The sequence below is a fragment of the Dasypus novemcinctus genome, chromosome 9, assembly GCF_030445035.2.
Source record: "Dasypus novemcinctus isolate mDasNov1 chromosome 9, mDasNov1.1.hap2, whole genome shotgun sequence".
NCBI classification, from domain to species: Eukaryota; Metazoa; Chordata; class Mammalia; order Cingulata; family Dasypodidae; genus Dasypus; species Dasypus novemcinctus.
Window position 1 is genome coordinate 113769462 of NC_080681.1, and position 23869 is coordinate 113793330.

The 23869-nt window shown below is 37.6% G+C and overlaps 1 protein-coding gene across 50 annotated transcripts in view; it reads left to right on the forward strand.

Moving 5' to 3' along the window:
• The window catches only part of EIF4G3 (eukaryotic translation initiation factor 4 gamma 3), a 439835-nt gene that overhangs the window by 129276 nt on the left and 286690 nt on the right, over nt 1-23869 (forward strand). For all 50 annotated transcript variants that reach the window (XM_071217722.1, XM_071217735.1, XM_071217737.1 and 47 more), the window contains one exon: nt 22944-23072. Coding sequence is in view for 17 of the 50 variants with exons in the window: in XM_058304199.2 (XP_058160182.1) it covers nt 22944-23072 (129 nt within the window). In the remaining 33 variants the exon portion in view is untranslated. The remainder of the gene's footprint in view (nt 1-22943; nt 23073-23869) is intronic.

Below are 23869 nucleotides of genomic sequence, written 5' to 3' on the forward strand. Positions count from 1 at the left end.
GCAACTGAGAAAGTGAATTTTAAGTTTCATTTAATTTTGATTAATTTAAATTTAAATAGCTGCTTGTGGCTGCCACATTGAAAAGTACAGCTCTAGAGGCTGAAAACATCCAGGTCATGCCTATTTTATAAAATTCTGATAAGGTGTTTGGGTTTTATTTGGTGTACAGAAGGAGCCTTTGGAGAGTTTCAAATAGGGTTTCAAGATTTAAATTATGAGAATACCCTTATGTTTATTATATTAGCAGAGAAATTGAGTTTTACAGATGACAAGAGTTCACTTTGTACCACACAATTTTAATAGGTTTTCACAAAATGTATAATGACTTGTATCCATCATTGCAATGTCTTGCAGAACAATTCCAGTGTCCCCCAAATGCCCCCTGTTACACTTATTCTTCCCTCTCCCTCCCCTTAGAACTTCTGGCGATCACTGTCTTTGTATCAGTGTTACAGTTCTTCCATTACTACAATAATAATAATTATACTTTAGTCCATAGTTGCATTCCCACCCTATGTTTGTTCATTCCTCAATCTTGAGGATTTTGGGATGGTGATGCCCACTTTGCTTCTGATTGAGAGGGGCTTAGATCCCATGGGGCAGATGGATGGAACTGTCTTGCTTGCAATTGTAGATACTGTCTTTTTTTTGGATGGGCATTGTCCATCATCATCCTTTTGTTAGTTGTCCTGAGTGAGTCTGATGAACTGAAGAGTGGGTGTTGGCTGCAACTCTGCTGACATTTAGAGTTCAACCAGCATATCAACAGCTAGAAGATTTAAGTCTTTGGGACATATATTTAATGAGTATAGTGCTAACTATAGGTTCAAATAAAAGGAGCAGAAGAACCATGTGTAGAAAAACCATAAATTAATCTAACTCTGATACATTGGGGAGATAGGTTATCAAATATTCCAAGGTAAGGCCCATCAATGGGGTGCTGATTTCCAAGGGTTGTCTGCCCTGCCCATAGTGTCTAGATGTCTCTAGAGCCCTCAGAAGCATCCCTGCTTGAGGCACTGTTACTGTGACAGTCAGTGAAATCCTCCTGAGATGTGCATAAGTGTAACCACTGGAATGACCTGCTGACTCACTTTGAACTCTCTTAGCCATAAAAACTCATTCATATTTAATATTTCCTCCCTTTGATGTCTGGGCCTCTTTCCAAATGCATTCCAGGTTGGCACTTAGTAATAATCTCTTGGTGCCAAGGAGGCTCATCCCTGGGAGTCATGTCCCATGTTGGGGGGAAGGTAGTGCTTTTTTTTTTTTTAAGATTTATTTATTTATTTCTCCCCGCCTCCCATTATCTGCTCTCTGTGTCCTTTTGCTGTGTGTTCTTCTGTGTTCACTTGTATTCTCATCAGGCGGCACTGGGGATCTGTGTCTCTTTTTGTTGCATCATCTTGCTGCATCAGCTCTCTCTGTGGCACCACTCCTGGGCAGTCTGCAGTTTCTTGCAGAGCAGCTCTCCTTGCATGTGGGGGGCACCCTTCTGCGGGGGCATCCCTGCGTGAACTGGCACTCCTTACACACAGCAGCACTACACATGGGCCAGCTCACCATATGAGCCAGGAGGCCCTGGGCATTAAATCCTTGGACCTCCTATATGGTAGGTGGACGCTCTGTTAAGCCACATCTGCTTCCCCGTAGTGATTTTTTATGCTGAGTTTGGCTTAGAGTGTGTCCACATTTGAGCAACAAGGAGGCATTTCAGGAAGCAACTCTTAGGCAATGTATATTACTACACTAAGTTTCAATTTCACAAGAACAAGGTTCCTAAGTACAAGCATCAATATAAAGAGCCACAAGAGTTCAGAGTGTATAGTGGTTAAGAGTGGCTACATGGTTTTAGAATCAGACCAAATGGATTCAGTCCCTGGTTCTGCCACGTAGCAGATGTTTGTGTCTTTTGGCAAGTTATCTTTTTAGCATTTCAGTTTGCTTCCTCATTAGTAAAATGGAGATAATAGTACCCACCTGAAGAAGTCATTATGAAGGTTAAAAATCAGATGAAGCCATTTACTGTCACCACCACCAATACTTTTACCACTCTCAGAATTAGGATGATGATGGATGCAACAAAAAATAACCACGAGGAAACACGAGAGACACAACAAGCAGGAGTGCAGGTGGCTCAATCATTGGGCCCCTCCCTCCCACATGGGAGGTCTCAGATTTGGTGCCTCCTGAAAATACAAGCACACAATAAACAGACACAGAGAACAGTCAGCGAGTGCAAAACAACGAGGAGGGGAATATATAAATAAAAATAAAACAAAAAAAAAGTATTAGGATTATGAATGAAAATACTTGTGCCATTCATTTGAAACCATATCTGAACAGTTTGGTGTTGGATAAAATACTTGCTTTTCATTTTGGTAATGTGACTTAACACTTCACTGTTTATCATAATTGTTTATCATTAAGGCAATCTATGGAATGTGTAACTTTATTAAAATAAAAAAGTAAACTTTAATTTATGTATTAATACATCATAGAAAACTTTAAAAATTAGGAGAAAAGTATTTGTCTATTACACATTTACCAAAAACTGTTAATATTTTAAAATATTTCCTCTTTTTATTATTCTTCCGTTGGTCTATTTTAAGATGCATTGTTTTATTTTTAATAACCCCATACAAATTTTCTTATAGAAATAATATAACTTTAGCAATATTGCCCAGGTGATATTGCAACTATAATTTATTGTCACATTTTTATAAATTATTTCTCTCTCTTTGCTTTTTGTTTCTTTTTAAAGATTTATTGATTTCTCTTGCCTTCCCTGCCTCCCCCAGTTGTCTGCTCTCTGTGTTCATTTGCTGTGTGTTCTTCTATGTCCGCTTGTGTCAGTGGCACCTGGCATCTGTGTCTCATCTTGTTGTGTCATCTTGGTGCGTCAGCTGTCTGTGCGTGCAGTGCCATTCCTGGGCAGGCTGCACTTTTTTTCGCTCTGGGCGGCTCTCCTTACGGGGTGCACTCCTTGCGCGTGGGGCTCCCCTACATAGGGGACACCCCTGCATGGCAGGGCACTCCTTGCGCGCATCAACACTGTGCATGGGCCAGCTCATCACATGGGTCAGGAGGCCCTGGGTTTGAACTTTGGACTTCCCATGTGGTAGGCGGACGCCCTATCTGTTGGGCCAGATCCACTTCCCTCTTTCTTTGTCTTTGACTCATAGGAGAAAGTAGCATTTGGGAAATAGCTTAAAGTGTTTTTGACAGGTGTTATAGAAGGTAGCAGTGCATAGTTATTATTTGTGAAGCCTTCTGTGGAGCATCAGGTTTATATGGGCTATCATGTTTTATACATTGGATCAGTCATGTATTTTGTGCACTAAATCAAGTAAATTGAAATTTCTTTTTATTTTGTTCTTCTCATGAATTTAATTACTAATATTGAAAACCAATCAATGCACTTCAGAACCTGTTACATCTAAGGTGCAGTGGGGTAATGATGATTGTCAAGGTATGCCTACTCTCAAGAAATATAATGAAAGACAGTAAACTTGAGTTCATTATAATAGACAAATGGTAAATACTAACTCACTTTCAAGGTCCTTGGAGATTTCTTTTGACACTTGCAATAAATATTCAATCCATTATTCATTACTTGTTATTTATGAATTATTGTTTTGCAACCTATTAGGCATCTTTATTGAATGTGAATTAACTTAAAAATTTTTTTTAACTAATTTTTTCTTTTTTAAAGAAGATTTAGATTACGTAAATGCTACATAAAAAATATAAGGGATTTCCATATGCTCCACTCCATTCCCCTCCCACACTTTCCAACATTAACAACATCCTTCATTAGTGTGGTACAGTTGTTACAATTGATGAACCCATACTGAAGCATTGCTACTAACCATGAATTACAGTTTTACATTATAGTTTATACTCTGTCCCACATAATTTTATGTTATGACAAAATATACAATGACTTGTACCCATTACTTCATTGTCATACAGAACAAATCCAATGTCCTGAAAATGCCCTATATTACTTCTATTCTTCCCTTTCCCATCCTTCAGAACCTCTGGTAGCCACTGAATTTACTTTTCTTTTTTTTTTAAGATTTATTTATTTGCTTCTATTCTTCCCCACACCCCCTCTACCCCTGTTGTTTATACCTCTGTGTCTGTTCATTTTGCCCTCACTGTCTGCTCATCTTCTTTAAGGAGGCACTGGGAACTGAACCTGGGACCTCCCATGTGGGAGGCAGGCACCCAACTGCTTGAGCATATCCACTCCCCTGAATTTACTTTTTTAAAAAAAGATTTATTTATTTATTTATTACCCCCCTCCCCCTTGCCACTTGCTTGCTATCTGTTCTCTGTGTCCATTCGTGTGTTCGGTGTCTGCTTGTCTCCCTTTGTTGTGTCACCTTGCTGTGCCAGCTCTCCACAGGTGCAGGCCATCATCTCTCCCAGGCCATCAGCTCTCTGCAGGCACAGGCCAGCTTGCCTTCACATGGAGGCCCCGAGAGGCAAACCCAGGGCCTCCCATATGGTAGATGGGATCCCAGTTGGTTGAGTCACATCCGCTTCCCTGAATTTACTTTTGATAATACAAAATTGGTTCCCTGAGTCTTTGAGCTGTTCTTTTATGTGTTAATGGACATTTGCCAAACATATTAAAAAGAAATACATATATGTTTGGCTCTGAAAATAGTAGTTGATACAGATCTTTTGATTAAAAAGCCTTTTAAAAAGTAATGGGGGAAGCAGATGTTACTCAAGCCATTGGGTGCCTGCCTACCACATGAGAGGTCATGGGTTCAGTTTCTGGAGGCTCCTAAAGAAAATGAGCTGATGCAATAAGATGATGCAACTCACAATGAGGAGAAATAAGAAACACAACAAGCAGGGAGTGTATGTGGCTCAAGCAATTGGGTGCCTCCCTCCCACATGGGAGGACCCAGGTTCCATTCCTGGTGCCCCCTAAAAAGAAGATGAGGATACACAGCACACAACGAACAGACACCGAGAGTAGACAATGAGTGCAAACCATAAAGGGGGAGCAGGTGTAGCTTGGTGGCTAAGCACCTGCTTCCTATATAAGGTTCTAGGTTCAAACTCCAGTACATCCTAAATAAAATAAAATAAAATAAAAAATACTGGTTAAAAAGAATGTGGCTGTGTTACACTATGGAATAGTATTAAATTGTTCAGGTTAATAAAGTGGACATGTATATTGACATGGAAAAATCTCAGATACACTGCTAAGCAAGAGAAAAAAATCACAGAATAATTGTTGCATGGCTGCATTTATGGATAAAATAATCATTTGTAAATGAGTAGAAAAAGATTTAGAAGAATATATATCAGACTGTTACAGATGTTACCACTAGGGAGTGGAGTGGAATTGGGGGCTGAAGGAAATAGTACTTCTTTTACTCCATATATATATTTTTAACAAAAATGTACTTACATATTATTTTAGCAATCAAAAACAGTAATTATACCTCAAAGTCCTTGTTTTCTCACAATTCTTAGTGGTGCTTGTCTGGTAAGTGGACTGATTGTAATTCTAATTCAGTCAGTAGATGCAAATGGTTTTTCCTAGTGGCCTTAAAAATTTCCCTGAAGTTCTAAGAAGAATTGAACTGATAAATTGTGGCTTACAATTTTCCATTGTGCCTTACATTTATTTTACCAAATTTTAAATATAATTTTTAGTTAGCTGAATCTAAGCTCTGACTCTTAAAGATCTTCTATTGAATTTTTTTAAAAGATTTATTTTATTCCTCTATCAGTTGAGCCACATCTGCTTCCCAATCTTCTATTGGATTTTAAACAAAATTTAGTAAGATTTCCAAGGTTGAGTATATTTCATCATTTTCCTATTCTTCAGATACTCTGTTCACCTTTTACTAACCTTTTCAGAAAGCTTTACTTTTTAAAAAATCTCATTTCTGTCCAATACCAACATTACCTTCCATTCATTAGACAAACTTAAGTCAGTATCATCAAATAACTTATCAAATGCAGATGCTGCTGCTATTGTATTATTTTTGTTGTTGTTGTTAAGATTTGTCTGTTAGACCTAGTCCTTTTTCTATATTGCTTTTTTTCTAAATAGAGAACAACATTATTTATCAGTTGTAACAATTCAAATATTTGAAATTAATTTTCTGTGTTTTCTGTGGCATTGTATGTACAAAACAAGTGAAAAAGCTTCTGGCCATTTGGCGCTTGTTGTTGGAGCCTAGGTATTGGTTATGTGGCAGACTCACTAAGGATATTGAGACAAACTTAATTCACTCAATGTTTATTGAATGATAGCTGTGTGCAAGGCTTTGTGCCAGATGATATGGGAAAGCAGTAGAAGATACTGTAAATCTGTTGTCTTATAGAGTTCTCATTTAGCAGGCAGATATGGTGATACATTGTAGGAATTACCGTTTTAAATGCCTGTGGGAAACTGAGATATTGATGATTATATAAATTGGAACAGATATATGTAAATAAGTGGTAATAATTATTAGTATAGTCTTCATGATTTTTCTCATTAAGCAGGAGTACTTGAAGTAGAGCACTGTTATAACTGTTTAAGAGAGAAAGGACATGGCTAGATAGATTTCACTAGGAAGGTATAGAAAGCAGAAGAGCAGAAATCTTGGACTGCTTTTTACTTGAAGTGGGGATAAGTGAAGCCTTTGAGGTAATGTATGAGAATATTGATCCATAGTGTAGTGAGCCATGAAATGTATGTAAATATTGACCAAACATGGTCAGAAGAGTTTATATTGCCTTTTATTAGTTAAGGAAGGCAGGCACCAAGGTGAAATATTTTGCCCAAGGTTAATCCACCTATTAAGTGGTAGAAGCTGTGTTTGAACTCAGGTGGACCCTAAACATTTGAGTGATTATTGTGTCCCAGGCACTGTGCTAAGTGCTTTACATGCAGTGTATTATTTAATCCTTATGACAGTATTCTTTTTTACATAAAATAGGGCTCAGAAGTTACATATTTGAATGAAGGTCTATTTGACTTTGTAGCGCATGTGAAATAGTACATTTTACCGTGTAGGCAGGAGCCCTCATTTTGTGGAACTCTCACAGTTAAAGTTGGTAAGAAGCAATACTCAATGTCTCAACATTTTTTTGGGGTGAGGATTCCTTTGAAAAATTGATGAACACTTAAGATCTACTTTGTAGAACATACAAACATACTATTTTCATTTATCTATCTATTTGTCTATCTATCTATCTATCTATCTATCTATCTATCTATCTATCTATCTATCTATCTATTTCATTTATTTTTGAGTTCAAGGACCCTTTGAACTTAGCTAAAGGACCCTCGATGATAAGATTCCTTGCTCTCTTCTAGACCAAATTTCCTCTTGCAGAGGTGCTGTGTTGCACTCTGTGCCCTGTTTCCTGGTTGAGGGATTAGTCCAATTGTGACTTTACAGATTATTTAGCAAATGGTCAGGTATTAAGATTTTACTTACCCTTCCATCTTGAAGTGATTTTTTGTTTTTGTTTTTAGCATTTATATATGTGGAATTCATTTATATGCTGGTTATTAAAAATTCTGGGTCTCTTTTTTCCCCATCTTGGTATCACTTGATTAAAGATATTTGTGAAAGTTTAGGATTCTTTGTTTTTAATATTTAATATGGATTTGGTAATTAAATGGTAAACCGGATACCTAGTTAATATATTATTTAATATATATTTACTTGATTTTCCTCCAAATGAAGGATTGACCTTAAAAATATAAAGGGGTGCTGTGTTGTTAAATGTCAGCTTTAAATGGCTTTTCAATTTCTCGGATGAGAAAACAGTATTAATAATAATAAAATCTTTTTTTTTTTAATATTAATTTATTTCTCTCCCCCCCTTCCGTTTTCTGCTCTCTGGGTTCATTCGCTTTGTGTTCTTCTGTGTCTGCTTGCATTCTTGTCATGTGGTACTGGAAAACGGTGTTGCTTTTTGTTGTTGTTGTTGCATCATCTTGCTGCGTCAGCTCTCCTTGTGTGTGGTGCCACTCCTGGGTGGGCTGAGCTTTTTTCATGCTGGGCGGCTCTCCTTGTGGGGCGCACTCCTTGCGCAGGTGCACCCCTACACGGGACACCCCCGCATGGCATGGCACTCCTTGCATGCGGCAGCACTGTGTGTGGGCCAGCTCACCACATGGGTCAGGAGGCCCTGGGTATCGAACCCTGGACCCTCCATATGGTAGGCGGATGCTCTATCAGTTGAGCCACAACCGCTTCCCTAATTAAGTTTTTAATATCAGAGAACTTTGAAAATGTAGGGTAATTTCTATGAAATAAAATTAATTAACGTGAGAGAACTTTGAAAATGTGGGATGTTCTCTTTAAGACCATTTTACAAAATAGTATTATATGTACCTTTGTTAAAAACAAAATAATTGATGAGGACCAATTTGAACTGAGTTATAGGAAATTGGACTGTCATAATTAATTGTATGGTAAATGGAGTTGTAATTATTTTAAGAACATTATTATTTCATGGCATTGATTTATTATAGAGGTCATTTTTATACTGTAATCTGTGATAGACACTGAAGCATGTAACTTCCACTTCATACAACAGTTCCCATTTTATCTTTTAAAAAGCACATTATCGCTGTGAAGGATATCCTATAATCAAGATATTGTGAAAGTTTAGTAACTTGGTCCAGGGTGAATTTATTCATTTTCATTGCTTAACTGCCTTGTAGATAGCAGAATGTTCAACAGCTTTGATATATAAGCTGTTATAAATCCCAAAGGACCATTGACTATTTTGTTAATTTTTAGAAGAGTAAAAGCAGCTTATTTGTTCAATAAACATTTTATTTAATAACTTTAGAAAAAAATGATTAGGAGCATGTGTCAAGTACTTATTTCAGTCTTCCTGAAAAGAAGAGACTTTCAAAGGTAAATTCAGAGATTATTCTCTTGGTGAAGAAATTTATAGAAAAGAAAAGGAAAGTGGTTTAGATTTTTGACTGGAAGTCAGCTGGGTCGAGTCAGAAGCTTTCCTGAAGAGGTCTTAATCTAGACTATCTGGTCAAAGTATTTTATAAGAAGTGCTAATTATTTTCTAGAAGAAGCTAATAAGTTAAATTTAAAAAAAAAACTTGACTCAAACCAGGTGTTTTAGTTTCCTAGGCTGCTTAAAGCAGATACTATGAAATGCGTTGGTTTAAACAATGGAAATTTATTAGCTTACAGTTTGAGGCCAAGAAAATCCCAAAACAAGGCATCATCAAGGTGATGCTTTCCTCCTGAAGACGAGTGATCCTCTGCTCCTCTGTCACATGGCAAGGCACATGGCAGCATTTCCTGGTCTCTCACTTCTCTTCTGGGTTTTATTTCAGCTTCTGACTTCCATGACTTTCTTTTTCTCTTTCTCTGCATTCATTCCCTTTATAAAGGACTCCAATAATAGGATTAATTCCTATCCTTCCTAAGGTGGATCACACCTTAACTAAAGTAGCCTCATCAAAAGATTCTACTTGGGGAAGTGGATGTGACACAAGCTGTTGAGCACCTGCTTCCCACATCGAGGATACTGGGTTTGGTTCTCAGTGCCTCCTAAAAACAAAGACAAACAACAAGCAAACAGACAAGGGAAACAACTTGAGGGAGCTGATGTGGCTCAGTGGTTGCACATTGGTTTCCCATTTATGGGGTCCCAGGTTCAATCCCTGGCCCTGGTACCTCAAAAAAAAAAAAAAATTCCTACCTAAATGAGTTTACACCCACAGGAAATGGATTAGATTTAAACAGCTTCAAACATCAAACCATGTTTGGGAATAAATTTTTCTCATGCTTATGATATGTTGGGTTAGGCTCTATGTGGGGAAAAAAGTAGGAGGGTCCTCTTCCTTTGTGTGCTTACACTTGACCTGAAGGATTAAATGTACTTGGCAAAAATTTGTCAATAGTTAAAAGAATTAGAGGAAAGAACTTTAACATTTCATTGCAGATGAAGAAACCCAAAACCATACAGTAATATCCCCCCTCCAAAGTAAATTCCTTGAATTTGTACAAAACAGATGCTCTTATCTATGATATAAAGCTCATAAATTATCCTCTTATGTGGATTTTTCAAACTTTAGTTTATTCATTAATCAGACATTGAGCATCTGATTGCAAGTCATTGTGCACAACACAAAGGATACAGAGTTCTTTATCCTCAGGCTACTTTACAACTTAGTGGGTGAGGTGAAAGGAAGCAATAACTTAAGTTTGGTGCAGGGGTTCTTAACCAGGGGTCTGTGAGCTTGAATTGAAAAAAATCAACTTGCTGTCTATATTTTCTCTGACCTCTAATTGAAATCTAGCATTTCCTTCACTTATGAATATATGCAATAAATCACAGTAGTATTTATTTCATATCACATTACAGTTGTTGCATATCTCGAAAAATCGTGTATGCTCATCCATACTTTGAAATTGCAGTAGTTGTTAGACTCAGCGCTAGTTCAGTGCCAAAAGGGTCTGTGATTTTTACCTGACTGGCAAAGGGGTCCATGGAACAAAAAAGGTTAAGAACCCCTGGTGTCATGGGATAAATGCTAATAGAAATAGGTCAAGAATGTCTTGCAATTCTTGCAAGTATAGACTAGCTTTGAGTAACCCCGCCAGTGAGACAGGGTGTTAGGAAATTTATCTCATGAGGGATAAAATTTGGCTTGAATTTCTAAAGCTAAGTGGAAGACATACAGGTGGAAAAGATATGTTTGTGGGGTTGGAAGGATATTAGAGAACTAAAAAAAAAGAAAAATCAGAATATTGGTTATTGAGGTTTTTTTTTTTTTTAAGATGTTTTGCTTTGAAATAATTTCAAACTAATAGCGAAGTTGCAAAAATAAAACAAAACCTATACAAGAATTCCAGCATACCCCTCATCCAGATCCATTTCCAACAATTTTAACATTTTGTCAACTATGCTTTTGCTTGCCTGCCCTCCTTCTCTCTCTCCCTCCCTCTCTCCTTTCTCTTCCTTTTTTTTAATCTATGTATCTGTCTGATCTTTTAAAACATTTGAGAGCAGGTTGCATACATCATAATCTTTGATACGTAATACTTCCATGTACATTTGCTATGAACAAGGATATTATGTAGTCACCTTAAGTGTATTTATCAAGTTCAAGAAATTTAATATTGTGTAAAGCTTACATTCTCTATTCCAGTTTGTCTTATGTCCCAATAATGTCCTTTTTTAAAAAAAAGATTTATTTATTTACTCCCCTCCCCCTCTGTTGTTTGTTCTTTGTGTCCATTCGCTGTGTGTTCTTCTGTGTCTGCTTGTATTCTCATTAGGTGGCTCAGGGAACCGATCCTGGGGTCTTCTGGAGTGGGAGAGAGGTTATCCTTCTCTCGTGCCACCTGAGCTCCCTGATGGGCTGCATCTCTTATTATCTCTCTTCTGTGTCTCTTTTTGTTGCATCATCTTGCTGCGCCAGTTCTCTTCATGGGCTGGAACTTCTCCATGGGGCAGCACTCTGCGCAGATCAGCACTCCACGTGGGCCAGCTTGCTACACGGGCCAGCTTACCTTCATCAGGAGGCCCTGGGCATTGAACCCTGGACCTCCTATATGGTAGACAGGAGCCCAACTTGCTTGAGCCACATCTGCTTCCCTTAGTAATGTCCTTTTAAGCTTTTTCTTCTGCGTTCTTAGATCCATCCAATATCATGTATTGTATTTATTATTTTTTAGTTTTATCTTAATTTATTTAATTATGGAAATATATATACAACATATATCTTCTCATCGCAACCCCTCCAGGCATACTATTCAGTGGGATTAGTCACATTCACAATGTTGTAGTACCCTCACCACCATCCATTACTAGAAATTTCTTTCCATCCCAAACAGAAACCTTACACTCATTTTGCATTAACTCCCTATTGCCCCTCCTCCCTCCCCCCCCCCACATACCCTGTACTCTACTTTCTTCTGCCTCTATGAGTTTACATATTCTCTGATATTTTTTTTTTTTGGTTGCCATGGGCTTAAATTTAACATCCTAAATCTCTTATAGTCTCATTTTCTTTGATGTCAGCTTAACTTTAATAGCATCATAAACTATATTCTTATACTTCTGTGTCCCCCCACCTTTATATAGCTCTTGTCACACAAATTACTTGTTTACACATGGTGAGACCCAAGTCACTGATTTCTCATTTATGCATTTTCGTTTTAGATCCTAGAGGAAGTAAAATGTGATGTTACAAACAAAAAATACAGTAGTACTTATATTTATATTTACCCATGTTATTATCTTTATTGGAGATCTTTATTTCTTCAGGTGCCTTCAGTCATTTGTCTAGTGTCCTTTCCTTTCAATCTGCAGACCTCCCTTTAGCATTTCTTACAGGGCTGGTCTAGGGGTGATGAAGTCTCTCACCTTTTGTTTATTTGGGAATTAATTTCTCCCTCATTCTTTTTTAAATAAATAGTTATTAATTTATTTATTATTTTAGTTTTAGTTTGCCAAAGAGTTGCTAATCAAAATACCTGAAATGGATTGGTTTTTATAAAGGGGATTTATTTGGGGTAAACACAGTTATGAGTGTGTGAAAAATCCAAATCAGGGCACCATAAGAGGTGCTTTCTTACCCAAGTCCACTACTTTTTTTTTTAAAAGATTTTATTTATTTCTCTCCCCTTCCCCCCCCATCCCAGTTGTCTGCTCTGTGTTCATTTGCTGCATGTTCTTTTTGTCCGCTTCTGTTGTTGTCAGCGGCACGGGAATCTTTGTCTCTTTTTGTTGCGTCGTCTTGTTGTGTCAGCTCTCCCTGTGTGCGGTGCCATTCCTGGGCAGGCTGCACTTTGTTTCATGCTGGGCCGCTCTCCTTACGGGGCACACTCCTTGCGCGTGGGGCTCCCCTACGCGGGGACACCCCTGCGTGGCACGGCACTCCTTCCGTGCATCAGCACTGCGCATGGGCCAGCTCCACGCGGGTCAAGGAGGCCTGGGGTTTGAACTGCGGACCTCCCATATGGTAGGCGGACGCCCTATGCACTGGGCCAAGTCCGCTTCCCAAGTCAACTACTTTTGATCCTGTTGTCCAGCCATGTGGCAAATCAACTCTGCCTTTCCCTCTAGGTTCACTGTCTCTTGGGAGCCTAGCTTCTGGAACTCAGCTATGAGCAACCAGGCATTGAACTTGTCTCTTTCCGGACCTCCTCTATTAGTCTTGGCTGCTCTGCTTTCTTCCCAAGTTCAGCCACAAACTATCAGGTATATGGCTCATCTTTCCCTGGGCTTCAGCTCTTTGAGGTTCTTGAGGCCTACCCTCCTTGCCGCTCAGCTGCGGGCAAAACTGATGTCCTTTCCCTCACATTACAGGATCCGATATGATGGTTCCCTTTTCCTAGGTCTTTTTCTCTCTGTGTCTCTGGTTTTAGTCAGACCCAGCAAGAGGGCAGAGGAGACTAAACCTGAGTCATGCCTCACTGACATAGTCCAATCAGAAGGGTCTCATACTCACGGGTATGGATTAGTTGTCTTTTTGGGATTCACAAAAGAACTTCAAACTGTTACAGGATCTTACTAGTAGATACTGTGAAACAATGTTTGCTTTGTGAATCTTACCATCTAATACCTGAAAATTCACCATCTCTAGGCAGTAGTAAGGATCACCTCACACTTTACTGGTAAAAATCGTATCTTAGATAGAAATTTATGCTAAGAATTTTTATATGTTCATATTCTATGACCCAGTAATTACACTTGTAGAATTCAATCTTAGGAAAATGACAAGATGTGCCCCAAGAATGTTTAACATAATATCATTTATGTTACTGATAATAGAGAGAGAAAGGTCATGGACATCCAATTGATGAGCTATTTGTTAGCCATTTAAAGCCTTTGTTGCCTTTGTACACTTGAGTCATGTCCCCAGATTTCTCCCTCCTTTTTGAAATGGATATAGAATTTTTGGTTGGCAAACTTTTGCTTTCAGCACTTTAAATATGCCATCCCACTGCCTTCTGGCTTTATGGATTCTGATGTGAAACTGGCAGTTAATCTTATTGAGATTTCTTGTACATGACATGTTGCATATCTCTTTCAAAAGGCTTTCAGAATTCTTTTTATCTTTGGTGTTTAACTGTTTGATTTTAACATGGCACGGTGTGGGCCATTTGGATTTATGCAGCATGGATATGTGTATTCATGTCTTTCATTAAATTTGGTGTGTTTCCATCCACTATTTCTTTGAATATTCTCTCTGTCCCTTTCCTCCTCCTCCTTCTGGAACTCCCACAATGTATAAATTGATACACTACATGGTGCCCCACAGGTCTCTTAGGCTCTGTTCACTTTTCTTCTTTCTTCTTTCTGCTCCTCAGATTGGATGATTTCAGTTGTATTCAAGTTTGCTGATTCTTCCTTCTGCCAGATATCTGCTGTTGAACCACTTTAAGGAATTTCAAATTTTTCTTACTGTCGTCTTTCAGCTTTGTTTGCATTTATAATTTATACCTCTCCATGGATATTCTCTTTGTATTGATTTTTCATTTTCCTGATTTCCTTTAGTTCTGTCTGTGTTTTCCTTTAGCTCTTTCAGGATATTTAAAAGTATTTTTAAAAAGTCTTTGGTATGTGCCAGGTCTTGTCCTCCTCATTTGTGGTTTCTAATGCTTTATCCTATTCATTTATATGGACCATCACTTCCTGTTTCTTTGTATGATTAAATCTGTTGCAACCTGGGCATTTTGATATTTTAATGTGTTATCTCTGAAATTTAGATATTAAAATGAATACATTCCATAAACTTGTGTCCAGCTAGTATTATGATAGAGATTTCCTTGAATGCCAGGAGCTTATTTAAAAAGAAAAGAAAAAAAAAAAAGAAAAGAAAAAGCAAACACATTTCCTGTCTTTGCTGATGGGCCTGTGGGATTGTTCTCCTTCATAGTTTATCCATGCAAAAGGTTTAGAGAATAGCCTGAGGGAAAAGTGTAGGGACTCCCTGGTCTTTTCTGTGCATGTGTCCTGTCCTGGGTACCACACTGGTGTCCCAAAGCCCCATGCAGCTGTGTTTTAATTTTTATGAAAGTTCTCTGTGCACTGGGCAAGTTCTGGGACAGCAATCCCATGACAAATATCCTAGTTCAGTCCCTCAGGCTGCTACAGACAGATTGACATGGACATACATTCACACAGTATGTGCACAACAGTTACTCTGCTCACTCCAGAATGGGAACGGGGACCTGTGCTAAGAGTGTGGGCATTCTCTGTTGAGCTGGCAAGGGGATAAGAGAGGTGAGGACGCCCCAAGATCCTACCGTTTTTGTTTCCCTTTTCTTGATTTGGTGCTTGCCTTGTTTCTGCAATCCTCTGTTTTCAGGGGCTTCAAGAAAGATATTACTGTCAAGTTCATATGGTTGTTCAAAGTTTCTGTGGGTACAGAGCCCTGGTACATCTCACATTCCATCTTGGTTGTGGCAAGATTTGCCTTAGTTTTGGTTTTGCTAGCTCTGTCTGTTTCTCTCTCAAAGCAGTAACTTTCAGGGAAGCAGATGTGGCTTAAGCAGTTGGGTACCTGCCTATCACATGGGAGGTCCTGGTTTCAGTTCCTCGTGCTTCCTAAAGAAAATGAACAAGATGGGAGAAACAAATAAAATAAATCTCAAAAAAAAATTTTTTTTCAGACTTTTTCAACCATGTGCTAGTTTTGAAAATTATCTTAGAGGTTACCTGGAAATTTGATAATAATCCTACCTCTAGATTTAACACTCTAGCCCTGATCATTCCCCTGAGCTTAGATCCATATATTCAGCTTGCTACTTGTTGCTTGTGTTTGAATATCCAAAGGCATCACAAATATTACTTTTCTTTACCTCTTTCCCTTAATCTGTTCTCTATTATATTCTGTCTCACAATGGTGCCTGTACCAGCTTGTCCTCATAGCAGTTATTACTTTCAAATATACTATATATTTAGTTATTATATCTGTATATTTTTATTTCCTTTAGCTGAAATGGAAACTCCATCAAGGCTGGGATTTTAATTTATTTGCTTTTGTAGCACATGCACCTAGAACAATACTTAGTACAAGTTTATTCTTAGTAAATATTTGTTAAATGAATGAATGAATTCTTCATTCTTTCCTTTTTTGTTTTTTTTAAGATTTATTTTTTATTTATTTTCTTCCCTTTACCCCCTTCCCCCAGTTGTCTACCCTCTTTGTCCATTTGCTTCGTGTTCTTCTGTGACTGCTTCTATCCTTATCAGCGGCACCAGGAATCTGTGTTTCTTTTTGTTGCATCATCTTGTTGTGTCAGCTCTCCATGTGTGCGGCACCATTCTTGGGCAGGCTGCACTATGTTTTGTGCTGAGCGGCTCTCCTTACGGAGCGCACTCCTTGTGCGTGGGGCTCCCCTACACAGGGTGGCAGGGCACTCCTTGTGCACATCAGCACTGCGCATGGGCCAGCTCCACACGGGTCAAGGAGGCCCGGGGTTTGAACCGTGGACCTCCCATGTGGTAGACGGGTGCCCTAATCACTGGGCCAAGTCTGCCGCCACCAGTTGTTTGTTACTTTTTTATACTTAAACGTTTTGTAGGGCAGGAGTTGTTTTCTTATTTTTATTTCACATTGCTAGCATTGTGCCTAATATGTAGTAGGCACTAAAATATTAATCATTAAAAAAACAGCTATTAGAGGAAAGTAATTTTCCTTCTCCTTCTTTTTCCTTTATAGTGGGTGGGGTTTGACAGTGATCCTGCCAGAGAGAATTTGAAAAAATGTCATGATACTAAGTAAAATTTTTTAGTGTCCACTATATATAGTGCTCCTTTTAGTTCAGTTGATCAGCTTTTATTTATTTCCCAGTATCTGTAGATATTACATAAATTATCTGTACGTAGAAGTAGGATGATATGAAAAAAAGGAAAACTTTACTTACTCATTGTGCTGCTTTGAGGAATGTAGGATATTAAATTTAGGCTAGTAGGAAAATCGTAGGATCTTTCTAAGCTATGAAAATTTTTTCTAAAGCATTTGAAATAAGAATATAAATTGCTAAGTCTTATTGTTGAGGAATTTGATTATAAGAAGTCTTCATTTATGTTTATTAGTTCTCTAAAGTAGACGTTTAAATAGTCTAATTTTGTGCCTTTAAAAAGTTGCTCTGATGACAGTATTTCATGGTAAGTCTTATGCCTTTTAAAAATTGGAAACAAAGTTTTTCAAAACATCATAATAAAGGCTATTTTAAAGAGCAGGGAAGAAATTAGTTTCAATTAATTTGTCTTAAACATTGGGTGAAACTAATGGAACGTATTTTAGGATCAACTCTGCCTCTACTTTTAAAAATGTTTATTTTGGTAGCATATATATAATATATTCTGTTTTAACCACTTTTTATATGTACAATTCAATGATAATAATTTCATTTACAGTATTGGGCTACCATCAACACTATCCATTACCAAAGCTTTTTCTTTATTCTGTAGCTGTTAAGCAATAAATCTCCAAACTCTCCCCCCCTTTCTTCTTGGAAACCTCTAATCTATAGTCTGTCTCTATGGATTTCCATATCCTAGGTATTTCTTACAAATGGAATGATAATATTTGTCCTGCATGATGTCTTCAGGGTTCATTCATGTTGTAGCGTGGACCAGAACTTCATTCCTTTTTGTGACTGAGTAATATTCCTTTGTATGTTTGTACCACATTTATCTATTTATAAGTTGACGGACACTTGGGTTGCTTCTATCTTTTTGTTTTTGTTTTGTTTTGAATAATGTTGTGAACACACCTGTGACGTTTTAAACCTGTAAACGCTGAACCTCTAGTCAAGTCTTTTTGAGTCCATTTTATTTTAGAATTGGGGTTAGATTGATGAGTCTTTTTTTTTTTTTTTTTTGTCTGTTCAGGGGTTCTTGATGTTAGATCACCAAGGAGTAGATTTTCTTCAGAGTCTCTGACTCATTGAGCGAATTCCAGGAAAATCGAATGTTATTTGCACAGAGACCACTTTTCTCTTTCCCTGGGCAGAGGTTTTTAACGTTGTGCTAGGATTCATAGAATCTCGTAAATTTGATGGAGAAATGTCTAACCAAAATTTAGCATTTCTTTCACTTATGAATGTAGATAAACACCATGATATTAGCAGTGTTGTCATATTACAGCTGTTTTAGGTCTATCAAAATAATCATTTATTCTCATCACAACTTCAAAATTACAGTAGTTATTGAAGTGTGGTTCTTATTTTTAATGCCTTGGTGTAGAATGCATGTACTAGTATATCACAAATGCGTTTTAATATTTTGTACCTCTATTTCATTATGATTGTTTTTTTCTATAAGCTTATATATTTTATTTTTTGCATTAAAATATTATTCTAAGAGATCTGTAGTTTCTACTAGAGTCCCAAAATTAAGAATCCTGTTGTAGTAAGAATTGATTCTTTCGTATTAGGGGAATAAAGAATTGTCCCAATTCATGGAGGTTTACTGAACTGTTAGCGCTAGTCTGGGTTAGACTGTTTAAGAGGGAGGATCCAGCTGGTGTTGATTGGCAGACTCTGGAAAGGGCCCTGAGTAAAGTGGTTTCATATTGATCATGGGCTGAAGGTCAGTTTATTACCAGTAAAAAAATGAAGTAAACTTAATTTGTGTTTATATAAAAACATATGCTTATTATTTTTCTATTCTATAAGTTCATGGCCACTGTATTATATTAGAAAATATAAATAAGAAAAAAATGAAATACTTGTAATGCTTTCTGTTTTGTTATCTCCCTATAGATCTTTTAAATATTATGTATATGAGTGTGTATATGTGTATGTATACTTATGTAGACATATATATAGAAATATATACAGACATGCACAGAAATGTGTATTTACATGTATTCTTTTAAAAACAAAAATGAAATTATACTTTACAATTAACTTGCCTCTTTTGTTGTTCAGATTTAATGAGTTGTAATTTACATACAAAAAAATCCACTCTTTTGTATAGTTATATGAGTTTGGACAAACACACAGACTCATGTAATGTAATCCCAACTATAAATAATCAAGATACAGAACAGTTATTTCACCTTCAAAATTCTCCTCGTATCCCTTTAGTAGTCATCCTCTTCCCCTCACAACCCATTGATCTCTTTTCTGCACCTTTTATATAATGCCATATAAATAAAATCATACAGTATATAGTTCTGAGTCTCGCTTCTTTTGTTTAGTATATTTTTTCCCTTAAATGTTTCTGGCTTAGGGATTGTGCCTAGAGAATCTTTTACAAAATTAATAAAACTATTCATCTGTATTTTCTAACAGTTTCACAGTTACATTTTTGACAATTTAAGCTTTTGATGAGGCTCAGACTTATTTCAGTGTAAATTGTGAGACAATTCAATTTTATAAAAGTAGGAGTTCAGATACATTTATTGAGATACAGACTTCCAGGAAGATTGTGAACTAGAAAGACATGGGACTCTCTTCTCTCCCAGAAAAATAGCAAGAGGATAGGCAGAAATGGCCTGGAAAAAAACCTGGGGTTTAGGACACCAGGGGAAGGCTAGACACTACCCAGAAGAGAGGGGCAAAGGAGAAGAATCATGATGGCATAACTGTTGGTTAAAAGCTACAGTTGCACCTGCTGGCATCCTCCCCCACCCTATAGACACTTAAATTCTGGCCTCGGGGCTGGTGGCTACAGTCAAAGGGAGCTGCAGGGATCCAAATCCCCAGGAAAGGGGGAGAGAGAGACACACAGCCAAAGGCTGACTCAGCTTTTAACCCACAAATTTGTTCTCCTGTGTCCCACAAGGAGCTGTTTGGGGCTGCACCATTGTTTGCCCTGGGAGCTGGCAAGGGACTAAAGAGATGTGATCCTCTGAATCTCTCTCTACTGAATGGGGTCTCATTGTTGAGGATGCAGAGAAGTAGAATTATTTCCTACCTGGGGAAAGGGAGGGTGCTGCCAGCAAAAGTTGGAGAACTGCCTCTGAGAAAGTTTGAATTATGAGGCCCTTAGGCTCCAGGCAGGCTCTTCTTTCACATTGATTCAGTCCATGTTGCATGGAACATTCTCCAACCAGGCTTTGAACTGAGGGCTGCCAAAGGGCTCCATCTGGTGGTGGACCAAGGAAGTGCAGTGAGGAAATTAAAAGTAAGAGGGAAGTGGACTTGGCCCAATGGATAGGGCATCCGCCTACCACATGGGAGGTCCGCGGTTCAAATCCCAGGCCTCCTCAACCTGTGTGGAGCTGGCCCATGCACCGTGCTGATGCGTGCAAGGAGTGCCCTGCCACGCAGGGGTGTCCCCTGCATAGGGGAGCCCCATGCACAAGGAGTGCACCCCATAAGGAGAGCCGCCCAGTGCAAAAGAAAGTGCAGCCTGCCCAAGAATGGCGCTTGACTCAACAAGATGATGCAACAAAAAGAAACACAGATTCCCGGTGCTGCTGATAAGGATAGAAGTGGTCACAGAAGAACACACAGTGAATGGGCACAGAGAGCAGACAACTGGGGGGGGGGGGCGGTGAGGGGAGAGAAATAAATAAAGAAATAAATCTTTAAAAAAAAAAAAAGTAAATAAGAGAGGATTTTCCAGGCTTCCCAGCCTCCCTCCCCAAGGCCCTTAGAAGTCAGTCTGCAACCTGTTACTAGGTCCAGGGCCCAGATTTGAGCAACTGAGAGGAACAATCCTAGAGACCCAGAAACCAAGAATCAAAGAACAGAGGTAACACACAGCCTCCTACCACTAAATCCCTACAAAAGAGAGAGAAATCGATCATCTGAGTAAACTCACCATCTGAATCAGATGCCTAAACATCAGTAAAAAATTATAAGCCATACTAATAAAATGGGAGAAATGGCCTAAGCAAAGGAATGTATCAAAACCCTAGAAGAGACAGACACAGGATTAGAGACAACTAATCAACGAGATTCAAACCAATTTCCAAAATCACATGAATGAGTTGAAAGACAATATGGCTAAATAGATAAAGGACATCAAGAAGACAATGAGCGAGCCAAAAAGAATTTAAAAAACTGAGTAATAAAATAACAGAGCTCATGGGATTGAAAGACATGATAAGTGTGATATAAAACACATTAGAGGCATACAACAGCAGACTCAAAATGAGGGAAGAAAGAATAAGTGATACAGAAGACAGAATGTCTGAAATTGAAGAGAGAAAAGAGTGGAAAAAATTGAGCAGGGGCTCAGGGAGTTGAATGATAACAGGAAGCACACCCACATACATATTATGGGAGTTCCAGAAGGAGGCGAGAAGGGAAAAGGGGCAGACATTATTGAGGAAATAATGGCTGAAAATTTCCCAAATTTAATGAAAGAAATGACCTTACATGTCCAAGAAGCACACCTCACCCCAATCACAATAAATGCAAATAGACCTACTCCACGACACATACTGCTCAGAATGTCAAACATCAAAGATAAAGAGAAAATTCTGAGAGCGATAAGGGAAAAGGAATGCCCAGTAAGACTTAGTGTGAATTTCTCATCAGAAACCATGGAGTGGAGAAGACAGTGGTATGGTACAATTAGGATGCTGAAAGAGGAAAACTGCCAGCTGAGAATTCTTTACCCAGCAAAACTGTCCTTCATATATGAAGGTAAGTTTAAAATAATCGTAAACAAACAGCTACAAGAAAGAATCCCCCTTTGCAGGAAATAGTAAAGGAAGCCTTAGAACCTGAAGGAAAAAGACAGGAGAGAATGGGTTGAAGGAGAGTATAGAAGACAAAAATATCAGAAAGATAAACAGAAGAGTAAAAAGACAAGAAAATAATATGTGAAATAATGAAAACCAAAGAATAAAATGGTGGAAATCAATAATGCATTCAGTAATATCAGTGAATGTGAATGGATTTAAACTCCCCAGTAAAAAGATACAGGCTGACAGAATGGATAAAAAAACAGAAGCCATCCATATGCTGCCTTCAAGAGACTCACCATAGACCCAGGGATACTAACCAGCTGAAAGTGAAAGATTGGAGAAAGATATTCCATGCAAACAGTAACCAAAAAGGAGTGAGGTAGGTATACTAATATTGGACAAAATAGACTTTAAATGCAAAAAAATTGTCAGAAATTAGAGAAGGCCATTACATATTAATAAAAGGAAGAAATAACGGTCATATCTATGCACCTAACTAGGGTACCCCAAAATATATGAGGCAAACTCTGGTAAAACTGAAGGGAGAAATAGACATCTCTACAGTAATCAGTGGAGACTTCAACAGACCATGCACATATTTAGATAGAACGACTAGAAAGGAGATCTACAAGGAAACAGAACTTGAACAATATGACAAACAAGCTAGACCTAATAGGCATATACAGAACATTGTATCCAAATCAGCAGGTTATACATTCTTCCCAAGTGCTCATGGATCTTTCTGCAAGAGAGACCACCATTACAGGTCTCAAAGTAGGTCTCAAAAAATATAAAAAGGTTGAAATTATACAAAGCACCTTCCCAGGTTATAATGGAATGAACCTGGAAATGAGTAATACATGGAAAAGAGGTAAATTCTTTTTCTGTGAAACTGAACAAGTGTATGTTAATAGTATAAGATGTTAATATCAGACCAAAAAAAGAACATTATGCTAAGAGAAATAAACCAGACACAGTACTACATATTGTATGATCCCATTTATATAAAAAATATAAATATAAGTCAATTTATAAAGATGAAATTAGATTAGTGATTATTTAGGGCTGGGAAAGCATAAAAGAATTGAGAGGTGACTGCTAAGGGGTGTGGAGTTTTTCTTTTTGGAGTAATGAAATTGTTCTAAAATTTTTTGAGTTGATGAATGCACAACGTTGTGATTATACTAAAAGCCATTGATTATGCAATTTGAATAGACTGTATGGTATGTGAATATACCTCAGTAAAACTTAAAAAAAAAAAAAAAAGATTGAGTTACTAATATAATGCTTTTACCAAATATTGATTTCCTCACAGGTAACACAAGTAGCAAGACAGCCGGGACCCCCCGCCCCTTCCCCTTATTCAGCACATGAAATAAATAAGGGGCATCCAAATCTTGTGGCAACGCCCCCGGGACATGCATCGTCCCCTGGACTCTCTCAGGTAAGAAACAAGAAATGTCTATGTAAAAAAAATCATTGTTATTCTAAAGTATAATTTAAGCGGTCTCATCTCTGCATTGCTTTAGACACCTCTATAATGGTAGCTACTAACAATTTCATACATTTCATTTATGGAGTCATCAAGTATGAACTGTCAGTGATATTTCCTTTTCCTTTTTATTGTTTAAGAAGTTACAGTATGATTCTGAAGTTCATTTAAAGAAAACAGAATTGCTGATTTGCTTTTCAATGTTTAATTTATTATAGTTCTATGTGTATCCTCCCCTCCCCCTTTGGTTGCGTGTTGGTAGTTATTTTGTACTTTGGAAAAAGTGTGAACGCCTTTCTTTCTTAACTAGTGGGTTTTTATTTGTTGGTTTCTTGATTTTGTCAGTAGATTATTGGAATTTGTCCAGTTTAAATTAATTTTTAACTGTTAAAGAACAGTGAATTCAGTGTATTTCCAATTAATAGGCATATTTTTACATTATATAGATTTTTCCAAGATTTTATTTAGCTTGCACTAACCTACCATTACATACTTGTTTGAGTCTCCCTATATTTAAGAACTGGCTAAAGTTAGGTATCCCCTTATTAGAATGCAGAGGGAATTCAAGACCCATGCTGTTTGATAACAGCATCTATACATTAGAGCTACTCTTTGTGATAATGAAAATTAATTTTATAACATTATTTTATATTTTGGTTTTCATATTTTAGGCCTTTTAGAGGTTGACTAATAGGAGAGACAAGGAATACCTTACTAATATTAATGCTAAAGCTGGTGATTATAGGTTA